At 38.9% G+C, this 13044-nt stretch overlaps 1 protein-coding gene across 1 annotated transcript in view; it reads left to right on the forward strand.

Annotated features, from left to right (window-relative positions):
* Window positions 1-641: 641 nt before the first annotated feature.
* The window catches only part of LOC139653304 (E3 ubiquitin-protein ligase HECW1-like), a 78388-nt gene continuing 65985 nt past the window's right edge, over window positions 642-13044 (forward strand). Inside the window, exon 1 of the mRNA XM_071530303.1 lies at window positions 642-875. Coding sequence (XP_071386404.1) covers window positions 642-875 — 234 coding nt within the window. The remainder of the gene's footprint in view (window positions 876-13044) is intronic.

Genomic DNA, 13044 nt, shown 5'->3' on the forward strand with positions numbered 1-13044 from the left:
TCTATAACCATCGGATGTTATATATTGGATGTTATATTGTATATATGCAACACTAATAACAAGCTGAGAATGGTTGTCCTCAGTTTTTTTGCACTACCCCAAGTTCATAAAGCATTTAGTCAAGAGTTGACATGTATGCAGTTCCAAATTCATAACAATAAAATAGCCATTGCAATTGAAATTAAGAGAGGATTGCAAGATAATATAGGGCTCTCTCCTTCATATTCTCTCTTCCTCATTTGTTCACCTCTCTCTCTCTCCCTCTCTCTCCCCTTCCATTAGCTTTTAAGGACGGGCCTCTCCTTCTGATGTGCTCAGAATTTATTAGTGTCTGGAGAGGGAGAGGATAAGCAGTTAGAACCAGTGTCTGTCTGAAAAGAGGTTTTGAAGGCCAATACTTATTTTTGCATTAAAGCTGCTGATATCTGTCTTCATCTTGAGCCGATATTTAATATCTTTATATTTCACCATTTTAATGCCAAAAAAATCCCAAAAATGACAAGTATTCCCCATAGAATTGTATTCTTGTCAGGGTGGAAAAGCCTCTGAAACATCATGTAGACCATGGAACACTAAACACTTTGCTCAGACCAGATGCGTATTGGTCTGAACAATGGCCAAAAGTCGCCATTTCAAGGATGATGATAGAATCCTCCTTCTGTCCCTCCTTCTTCACTTCACCCGCTCCTTCTCTCCCTCCTTCAGACCTCCAGGCGATGGGCTTGAAGAAGGGGATGTTCTTTAACCCCGACCCCTACCTGAAGCTCTCCATCCAGCCCGGGAAGCACAGCATCTTCCCCTCCCTGCCGCACCACGGCCAAGAGAAGCGCTCCGGGATCGTCTGCAACACCGTCAACCCGCAATGGAGCACAGAGGTACACACACACACACACACACACACACATTTGGTTTTAACCTTAACCGTTAACAGAGCTTCCAAACTCTTTTCCAGCAACACCCTGCTTCACATTCCCACAGTTCTGCTCACACTGCCCAGTACAACTGCAGTCTTCTTCTGTTGGGCAATGGGAGCTGCCCAGTTCCCTGTTATAATACACAGCAGAGGTGGAGACTCGAGTCAAATTTTTAATTGCTTGAGACTTGACTTGATGCATGAAGAGAAGACTTGAGACTTGACTTGACTTGGGTTCTGGTGACTTGAGACTTGACTTGACTTGGGTTCTGGTGACTTGGACTTGACTTGACTTGGGTTCTGGTGACTTGAGACTTGACTTGACTTGGGTTCTGGTGACTTGGGACTTGACTCTGACTTGGGTTCTGGTGACTTGAGACTTGACTTGAATTGGGTTCTGGTGACTTGGGACTTGACTTGACTTGGGTTCTGGTGACTTGAGACTTGACTTGACTTGGGTTCTGGTGACTTGAGACTTGACTTGACTTGGGTTCTGGTGACTTGAGACTTGACTTGACTTGGGTTCTGGTGACTTGGGACTTGCCTCTGACTTGTACTTTGATGACTTGAAAAGGTTTCTAAAGTCTTGACTTGAGATCTTGTGTTTGTGTAAATGACTTAGATTGAAAGTGATGAGATTTGTTCCAGCAGACGACTGAATTTAAATTCTGTTTTCTGAATTTGTATGGAATGATTGAATTTATTGAAGTTGAAACTGATTCTAGAAATCAAACTCATGATGCTCTTACCAAGTTTTTATCCTATTAAAACCATATTGCATTGAAAAGTCCTAGATATTTAGTTTCCTTTAAGATATTAAATTGATACTGGACTCTTGATTTGTTCTGACTTGACTTGCTGTTCTACATTTAGACTTGAGACTTGACATTAATGACATGGACTTGACTTGGACTTGGTCTATAATCTACATTTAGACTTGGGACTTGACTTGAGACTTGTGCCTCAAGACTTGAGACTGACTTGGGACTCTCACACATTTGCTAAAAAAAAGCAACACAAATCCAACAATACTTTCTCTGTCACACACATCCTCTCTCACTCCCATATTCACACATCCACCTGCTATATTTAAAGATTGAAATTGTCCAAGCTAGAGTGTCTGCATCCATATCCCTCCCTGTATCAGCTGTGTCCTTGGTAAATACAAATCCAGCATCTGTGGGACTTTAAACCGACTGCAGCTTCACAGACTTCAGCTCAAAGTCACCGGCTGCTATTGAGCAAGTGGAGAAACAACAAGTCTGGCTTTGAACACATTACAGTTTCCCAGGAGAAAAAAGGGGAAGGTTAGGAATGTTATCATTTCACTCCGGGGGCCTGCGGAGTATCGGTTTAAAAGATGGAAGGGAGAGTCTTTGTGTGTGGAACTTTTTTGGTGTGGAACTTCTGTAGCGGTGTTCTCCTTGTCTGCAGACATGTAGGTTTTGTCTCTGACTTTGAGAGGCGCTTGAAAGCAGGACTCCTGTGGTTTTTTCGAGGGTTTTCAGGGTTCGGCTCCTCTTTAATCCTGCCGGCGGGTTTCTTTTGAAAAAGACCAGCTGCTGGGTTTCGACTGGAGAGCGCGGGATTGACAGATTTTCACTGGAAATGCTGCATGAGGCTCCGTCTCACAGAATGTTTGCCTTTTATATATGGGTTATGTGTGTTTAGCTGGGCTCGTGTGGAGGTATTTTTATACAAATTATGGGTAACACTTTATAATAACCATCATTAATAAATGGTAAATTGATAGTTAATTAAACTTTAGTTAATAGTTATTTTACTGTTAACAAACAATGAAATGATCATTAATAATGTTTACTAATTATTAGTAATGTTATTTTATCATTCGTTTGTGTAATATAAAATCATTTGTTTATAAATTATATATTGTATCATAGCTTTTTACACTTTTTACCGTCTCTTATCAGCTATGATACAATATATCATTTATAAACAAATGATTTTATATTACACAAACTAATGATAAAATAACATAAATTGTAGCATTACTAATAAGTAGTAAACATTATTAATGATCATTTCATTGTTTGTTAACAGTAAAATAACTATTAACTAAAGTTTAATTAACTATCAATTTACCATTTATTAATGATGGTTATTATAAAGTGTTACCAAATTATGTACTGAAAGTCTGAATAGAAACTTCACCATGATTGTGAAAAAGTTTTTATGTTTGCGTTTTGTCAGTAAAGAAATTATGTGATAAATATATAGCGATAGAAACGCATTTGTGAATTAAATAATGAGGTGGTTGTCTGTATAATATGCTTCCATAAGTCTCTATTGTGATTGTATGACCATTGGTTGGTACATTAGAATATCATATGTGTTGTTTCTATGTGTCTGTTAACCTGTTGTTAGCAGAGATCCCTTGGTATTCAAACGCACACGTTCACAGTGGTTGTCAAACTGGGGTCCGGGGACCTCCAGGGGTCCTTGAGGGAGTTCCAGGGGGTTCCCAATAAAATGAGGAATAGTTTAATTTCAGTTAGAGAATGAATAAGAATTACTGGTAACACTATACAATAAGGGTCACTAAGTTAAGGGTTAGTTAATGCTTAATCATTAACTAACCCTTAATTAACAATTAACTAATGTGTCTGGTAATAATTTACTAATGGTGTTCATGTTAACTAAGGTATTAATTTATACATTATTTAATAGTCATCTTTATAGACTATTAAATAATGTATAAATTAATGCTTTAGTTAACATGAACACCATTAGTAAATTACACATTAGTTAACTGTTAATTAAGGGTTAGTTAATGTTTATTAAGCATTAACTAACCCTTATTAAGCATTAACTAACACTTATTTAGCATTAACTAACACTTATTAAGCATTAACTAACCCTTAACTTAGTGACCCTTATTGTAAAGTGTTACTGAATTACTATTGTAATCCTAGATTTCCCTCTCACCACCATTATCTCTCAATGTACAGTGTAGACAGTTGTACAAATCAATACAAAATCATCAACAACTATGGGGTCTAATGTGAATCTATTTGGGGGAGAGGACTGAAAAAAATAAATAAATTCAGAAGCCCTGGTACAAATTATCCTTTCAATACAATAGTATTATTAGTAGTAGTATAGCAAATGTCCTAAAAAGCCATGAGGTCCCAATATACACACATACAACACACAACACAATAGAGGGATGATTGGGTGACAGATTGAGCATGGTCTTATTCAATCAGCGGTGCTTATTGGGTTCCAGCAGTGAAGTAAAGGGATCAATCTAATCCATGGAAATCACATTTACTCAGATCAGCCAATTGATTTTCTCATTCGGGCCGTTTTTCTGAGTTTCTATTCCGGACGTGACCCATGAGCTGTCGTTAATATTTGCTTTTTAAGGTGTGCTGAATTCTCATACTTGACCATTAGACCCCCCCCCCCACACACACACACACACACACACACACACACACACAAAAACAGCTTTTCAGGAATTCAGTGAAGGATTCTCACTTAATGCCTCATGTATTATTGAAGCCACAAATTTGGATATGAACAGATCTCATCGGCCCTGGGGAAAATTGAGCAAGCACACGTTCTCTTTTTTCACCAACACAGGCTGGATATTGAAATCAGTTCTTTCTAAGTAGTAACCGAACAACATCAGTACTGCCAAGACGTTTAAAGTTTAATCGTTTTAAAAGTTTAGTGCCGACTTTATTTGTCAGAAATTACTTTTTTCTTTTGAGAAGTGCCTCTCTTCTTCCACTATACAGTTAGTGTTGTTTCAGCTTTTGCTTGTGACTGGCAAAGCAACAACGTTAGGCACATATTTACCTGCAATGCTGTTGGATTCATTCCAGACATGAACCAAAATTTGAAAAATCAAAACATGACTGGCCGCTCCATAGAGAATGAATTGCGGGAAAATGAAACAGCTATATTCACCGGTTCAAGTTTTATCTGTCTGTTTCCCGGCTCTGGGGGAAAATTGCTCATATTTGGAAATATTTATTGTAATGTTCTTGACAGTAGGGGTAATATAAATTCTTAAATTGATCATTTATGAGGCTACAATACATTCTTTCTGAGGCTAATCATGCTTTAAATAGACTACCAGTATGTCCATATTTCAGAAGTCTAAAGATTCCTTGATTTCACGAATACATCATCATTTTACATTCCCATCTATATGTTTGCAAACCTTTTCAATATTTTAGCAGGAAGGGGGCTATTGAAGGAGTTTATATCCACAGGTCCTACACCTCTAACCTAACCACACACACACACACACGTGCACATACATGTGTCCTTATGTGTCTGAGTTATGGCCGTGTGGCAGCATTGTATTTCTCACCGGTTTCCCCCGGGAGAGTAAATCTTCGTGGATCTTTAGGGCTTGGGGAGATAACCTTGATCATAAAACAGAGAGAGAGAGTAGCCACAGGAGGCGCAAGGTAAAGGAAGCAGGGGAAATCGAATACATAATCCTTCCCAGACTTACGCGACATAATAATGTGAATATTACGGGTGGAATGATTCATAAAAGTCCTGGTTCTATATGAATCGCGGTACTGAGATTGCGGTTCAGTGCGTTTTCGGTACAGTAGAAAGAAAGTGTCAGTGCCTGCTGGTTACCATTGATTTCCCCATTGAAAAAATAGACAATAACACTGACAATAACAGTCATTTTTTATTAAATAAGGTTATAAACTATAATTTATAATGATTCACAGAGCTGAGATGACATTACTGAATCAACACACTAGAGTAGATGACTATTTCTTATAATATAGAATCGTTCATTATTGAACAGAACAATGAATCAATAACAAATGCCTTTTGTTCCATATTTTTATGATGTTGTGATTAGGGTTAGACTAATTATCGGTTTGCCAATATATCAGACTGATATTGGCCTTGCTGCATGATGCAGTATGATTTATTACATATTTATTGTAGAATTGATCAATACTGTACTGTTTGTCTTGGGTTTCAGTGGAGAGTTTTAGTGTCCCATGATGGTCTAAATCCTGTTTCGGAGGCTTTACCCTGGCAAGAATAAAATTCTGCTGGAAACACTGAATACTTGCCTTTTTTTTTTGGCATGAACATGATAGCATGAAATATTAATGGTAATTTAAATACTGGCACACATATTGCAATCCAAAATATTGGCCTTCAAAACCCAAATCAGTCAAACCCTAAAGAACACATTCACAAATGCATGCCTGCATGCACGTGCATACACATGTGCATACAGACACACACACACACACACACACACACATAGACACATGCACATGCACACACAGACTATTGCTGGTTAACTGTCTGGGTGACAGTTACCCAGTAATATGTTCTGACATCACGAGGCCACATTGATATGGCAACACCATAGAGACACTATGGAGACTGTGTGATCTCCATACACATACACACACACACACACACACACACACACACACACACAGAGTTAGAGAGCTGCGTTAACCCAAGTCAGTCCATGACCTTGTCGCTCCCTTTAGTCTCCTCTTTCCTCAGCATTACATCAGCTTCTGTTTGGACCTTTTCTCCAGTTCTCTCATAGATGTGCCCAATTTGATTTTTTTCTCCTCCAAAGGCATCTAGGAAGTCTGTCATCATGCGGTGAAACTAATCAGTGCATTACATCAATGCTGAGCTGAATTATAAGGACAACCTGAAGTAGCTGAGAGATGTGAAGAGAGGCCTGGTTGCAGCTCTGAAAATACAGAATGAAATATTTACATTTGTATTGCATTTTAGGTATTTAGCAGACAGTGCTACCCAAAGTGACTGAAAACAGTCACTGTGCAACAGTAAAATAAGATGTTCATGTCTTATCAACATAAGAATAAGTGAAAAAAGTCCATTGTAATATTTAGATAGGCCTTAGATAAGTGTTTTTTTTTTCCTGAGCAGTGTCCTCAGCTGAAGGACTTTGGATTTTATGTAAGACTGGATTGTGACAAACCAATTAAACATCAAAGTCTTGGAAAGTTGAGAAACATTTAGCCTCAATCATCCACATAATCATAGAAGATTATTGTGAAAACAGCATTTTCTTCTGCATCAGAGCGCAGCCATCTGGAAAAGCTGTCAGGAAAATTACTGTAATGCAACTGCACTGCAACTCTGAGGCTTAATTAGTTAAATCGTGCTGCATAATAAATACTCACTGCCCGGCAAAAGTTTGGGGACACCTAGCTTTTGAAAATGTTTGATAAAAAAGCATGTTTTCTTTGTCAGTTTGCAATAACTTAACCCCATTTGAGACTAACTAGGTTTAGTTTGAGATAGAAAATCATACATGCAAATATTTGTGATGATAACACTAAAACAATAGATACGTTCATCAAAAAATCCTCTAGATTTGTGGTGCTGGTTGGTAGGCAAAACCTTCTCTTCATACCAAAGAAGACACTTTGATGAATATGTAGCTAAGTGTTGAATAAATAGATCCAAAGTATTAGGAAATAGCTATTTTGTTAACAAAAGCATTGCAGGCATTTTTTTCCTTTCTTCCTCATTGAAAAATAACAAAAAAAATAAAAAAATAAAATAATGCTTTGAACATTTAGAAAAGGTAAGGTGTCCCCAAACATTTGACCGGCAGTGCGGCAGATAACCTTATCTCTACTCCAAAACAGCTTGAGCTTGAGGCTTGAGTTAGCGTTAACCTGAACAAACTGTTAGCTAGCTAACTAACGAGCAAGCTGATTTAACAAACAATGTCAACATGCGACCCCTACCCCTACTAACGCTAGCTTCTGCTAGACATGTTAGCTGGAGTGCTAATATGTGTTAACAACAAGACAGTTAGCTGACATAGCCTACTAGCTAGCTAACTAGCTGACAATACAACCCGGTCTCACGGCAGTTCGTGAAATAGTCACAAAATTTAATCTATTGATTCGTGTACATGGACACGATTTTTCCATTTTTTTCGTGACACTCAGTACGACTTTCAAACTAATGTATTTCAATTGGAAGTATCTTTCGTGCCTGCAGCACGTTTTTTTCCTGTCAGTTGGGACTCAAGACCGATTTCAACCGTAAGCCACATTTAAATTTTTAACAAACGTTTTTCTTATTTAACCATGACCAAACCATTTCTCTAACCTTAACCAAGTTGTTTTAGTTGCCTAACCATAACCGTAACACAAGTTGCTTTATTTGCCAAAACTTACGTTTTCAAATCGTGGTGGAGGAACATAATTTAGGTCGTGGTGGAGGCACGTTTTTTAGGTTGTGTTCATTTCACGAAAAAAATGGCAAAATCATGTCCATGTACACAAATCAATAGATTAAAATTTCGTGACTATTTCACGAACTGCCGTGAGACCATGTTGGACAATATCTAAACACAGTGATGAAATGATCAGTTCCCAGTCAAGAACAGCACTGAAATTAACCATGTCTATTCACTTATGTTGAAATGGCCAAGCTGTATGTTTAGAAACTATATCAGCTGTTCACCATGCTGCCCAAGAACCAAGGACCTCCAATATGGCCGCCAATATGGCTGAAAACACTATTTGTGTTTATAGACAAACACAGATAAACAGAGCTGGAGAGTGTGAGTTGTGTGTCATTAATTTTTGCTTCCTCCTAGCCAGCTGAGCGGTGCAGCTGGCCCAGCAGCTTAAGTCAATTGCAGTAGAGCAAACTCAACAACTCCCCTGTCAAATCTTTAATGACAAACGTGCCTACAGAGGAACGCTTTTTTCCTTTTAGTTATTACCTTGGGGTAGAGAAACACAACAGGATTTCTCGCACATTTGCTTAAGTAATTAAGCACCAGCGTTGTTCTCCCAGCCAGCTTTTCAAAGTCAAAGTGCTCCATGGACAGTGGGGGAGTTTTTAACCCTGACCCATTTAATCACTCTGCTGTATACACAGACATTAGCCTCAAAGGAAGAATCCACCCTAAAACATTCTGCTAAAAAACAGCTATTGGCGATGTGCCTTGCGTTCCTGGGTACATTTTGCTCTTTGATGGTGTATTTTTCCTTGTGGTTTCACATTTAGATATTTCCAGCACAGCTACATTGGAGTTTAATAGTCAAAAAATGTCAGTTATCTATGAATCAAAGAGCGAGGGCTTCTTTCTAGAGCCGCCGTTTTGCATTTTTCAAGAGACGTTCAACAATCATACAGGGAGAAACCCATCGTAGAAGAGGAGAGAGACCAATTTTCTCCACTGACAGTAGCCTCAATAGACCAGAATGCAATGCAGCCACAAGACATGTCGCATTTTGAGTAAGGGGCACGACACTCACCTTTTCTCCACTTGAAACTCTTGCTCTCTTGCCGTTACTATTGTTATCATTTATCCATTTAAATGTCCAACAAGTCCAGGTGAGTTCTCTGGGCATGTTGAAAGGCATTCTGGGAAATGTAGGAAATCACAAACTGAAGCAGAAGTAGGCGAGGCAAGTTGAGGGAAAGTGGGTACAACAAAAAGGTAAATTACCACACTTCATCACAAAAGTAATTCATCAAATAACGTCATCACTATTAATTCAGCTAGCTTGAGAAGCTATAGAAGAAGTTTTGGATGTAATGAGCCTTGTCTGAGCCCTAAAGACATACCCAAACATCAGTTCAGAAGGCTGTTACAGTTGTGTTCAGTGAGCTCCGATGACCCAGATTTATAGCCAGGCATTAGCTCAAATTAACCGTCTTTGCTTTGGCTGATGTACAATGTGCCTCAGGGTCTCCTGTAGTTAAAGAGAGTGTTCAGTCATCTTTGAGGCCTGGCCATTACTGTTCCATTGATTTTATTGCATTGGAGTCACAAAGAAACAGCATTTGAATGGTGTTTTGCTTCCGAAATTTGATGTATTTCCGGTTGAAACAGAATGTTGGAAATAAGACGGGAAGGGACGGTTCAAAAGTAGGTGGTTGCACCACAACAAACATGGAAAGTGACTTAGCGCTTTGTACATAATTTTGAGCTGTCTTAATTTTTTAAAATAAATCAATTCCAACCACCGGAATGCAGTCATGGTGTTCTCCATGCCAGCCGTGGCCGTGGGCATTATGTTCTCGGATCGTCCGTCCGTCCGTCCGTCCGTCCCATTCTCGTGAACGCGATATCTCAGGAACGCCTTGAGGGAATTTCTTCAAATTTGGCACAAACGTCCACTTGGACTCAAGGATGTACTGATTAGATTTTGGTGGTCAAAGGTCAAAGGTCAAAGGTCACTGTGACCTCACAAAAGACGTTTTTGGCCATAACTCAAGAATTCATGCGCTAATTATGACAAAATTTCACACAAATGTCTAATAGGATAAAATGATGAAGTGATGACATTTTATATCCAAAAGTTCAAAGGTCAACTTCACTGTGACATCATAATGTTTTGCTTACCACTGTAGCTGAGAAAACGATCTTGGGTCATTCTACAAAAACGGTGGAAGTGCTGTCACTTACTTTTGCAGACACCAAAATCCTTTAAGTTGACCTAATAATCACATTAATTATATATGTTCAATAAATAAAGCTAAATAAAGCTAACTAGCGTTGGCTAGATCCCTAGCTAACCTAGCTAACTGTGACCAAATATCTCAAGTAATCCGAAATAAGCTTGTCTCGGCTGATCTTCATTAACAGTACTTGGTGTTCCACTGACGAGTTGGAAATGTCCGATGCAAGTAACATTAACACTGATTTCGTTGTCTATAGTCACTTTATTAAGTTACAGCAACTCTTACACTCTCTTCAGTACGACTGAAAGGCAGTCAGGAGGTAGCGTATTGACCGGGACAACTGGTAAAGCAAAGCATTATGGGAAGGGTTAAAATCCTCTATGTAGCACTGTCTGGTACCTGCCTTGTAGCAAACATTCACACACTGCTACAATAAGATGAAGTACGTCTCACTTCCCATTGTTCCATATGTTCCTCAGGGACTCCTGTAGCTGGAAATGTACTGCATGTTGCTGGATAATACTTTCGTAGCCCAGCCATACTTTGCATATATCTTACTTTAGAGGGAGTATCTCCTCAGAGCAGTGTCTCTGTTGTTTCAGTCTATTTTTTTCCCACTTGACTGTAGCAGTAATGTATATGCCTCAGGCTGCTCCATAGCTACCTACCACAGCACAGTCTCTCTTCCATTATGTCCCTCAGGGGCCTCCAAAGACTGATTTACTGCAGGGTCCCTCTTGGTAGCATCCGCTCAGCTCAAAGCCACTTTCCTTCTCCAAATAGCTGCCATGTTGAGCGGAGCGTGATTGCTCGGTAATAATGTACTGTATGTCCCTAATGGGCCTCCATAGAACGCTGGCCCAGTCAGCATAGACTCTAGAGAGGAGAACAGCACTGTGCAGTGTCGGGAGGGAAATGTGAATCATTTTAATAGTCTAAAAGGTCTGTGACATATTGTTAAAACATAATATGTCATGAGAAGAAAAATGCATTCCTGGAACGCTGTTTGATGTTGAAAACTAACTTTCAGATATATGCTGCTCTTGAATTCTATATATTAGTGATGAGATTATGCATTTGCAAATAATTACTATATGGTTTGACCAGTAATTGTCTTTGCCAATACATTGGGTTGATATTGGCCTTTTATTACAAACAAGATATCGGCTTGCCAATGTCATCTACTTCCAATATGATGGATATGATGCATGAAAATGCACAAAACTTTGCAGAATATCCCAGTACGGTCCAAAACAACACAAACTGTAATATGGGACCAGTCTTCCTGATGGTGGCTCTATAGCAACCATCCAAAATTTAAAACTTCAAAAAATCATTGAAGCCATATGTGCTACAGGTGTGCAATTTTCTGAGGATATAGGCTATATACAGTATGTGAATGTAAACTTTTGTACACTGCTACCTAGTGGAAATTATGAAGTTAATCACTCACACAATCATACATTTTTTTCAGATACTGTGAAACGAATTAAGTCGAACTCCTCCCACACCATTAAGGGAAAAATTACATTTACATTTTTTGTTTAACAAAAAAACATTTACAAAAAGAATAGCATTTTTTCCCTTTTTTCCCTGATAACTAATCGGCTAAGCTATAATTATTATTGTCCTGTGTTTCAGTGGAGCGTCTTAGTGTCTAAATGTTCTAAATATAATTTCAGAGGCTTTGCCACCCTGACAAGTATAAAAATCCAAAGGATACACTGAATACTTTTGGATTTTTTCAACAAGAAAAAGCTGAAATTTAAAGATACTACATATCGGCTTTCAGCAGCTTCAACCTAGAATCATTGATATCAGTATCAGCCTTTAAAAACCCATATCAGTTAAACGCTAGATGACTATTTATAATTTTACAGTATTGCAGCTGTAACGCCTCTGGGGCCAAACGAGGACTCTACCGATGTGCACCCCATAGTAACTCCAGCAGTCAGCTTCTGTAGCCATGGCGACGGCTCACCACAGCATAATGGCTGCACCTCAACATGCAAAAGTTCCTTACTTCATCTCCTCTACTTGTATTTCTCACTCCATATTCTGACTCTACTGTATCAACATTTCATGCTCGGTTGAGTCTTAGTCTTATATTTTCAGGTCAATGAAGGACCTTGTAGGACACTGCCATGCTTTATGGGATGTTAGAAGAAGTGAACCTCTTGTGGGGAAATGTATTGACTTTATATTTTTAGCAGAAGTTGGGTTGTGGTCCCATTGACTTGCATGTTGGGCGGTTTGGAGTTTTTTTGGAGCCAGCCCCTAGTGCAGTGGTTCTCAATGTGGGGTCCGGGGACCACCAGGGGTCCTTGAGGGCATTCCAGGGGGTCCCCAGCAAATTGATGAATTGTTAAACTTCATTATTGTGTCATTTTAGAATGACTATTTTGATCATAGTTTCACTGTTATCTCTCTACCTACAATATAGACAGTCTTGGAATTCTGGACAAAATCATATCTGACAATAAAAATATTCTCAGATTTGGGTCCGAGAGACAAAATCTCATCAAGTGGGGGTCCGTGGCCCTAATGTGGACTAAATTAGGGGTCCTTGATATGAAAAAGGTTGAGAATCACTGCCCTAGTGGACATTAGAGGAATTGCCGCCTGTTGCCACTTCCTTATTGGCTTCGAAATTCACCCGTGGTACTGGACCCACATGCATATGATAT

This window comes from Centroberyx affinis, unplaced genomic scaffold (assembly GCF_046629955.1).
Source record: "Centroberyx affinis isolate AG114_WGS23_722 - 3 ecotype Tasmania unplaced genomic scaffold, CSIRO-AGI_Caff_v1 ptg001911l_1, whole genome shotgun sequence".
NCBI lineage: Eukaryota > Metazoa > Chordata > Actinopteri > Beryciformes > Berycidae > Centroberyx > Centroberyx affinis.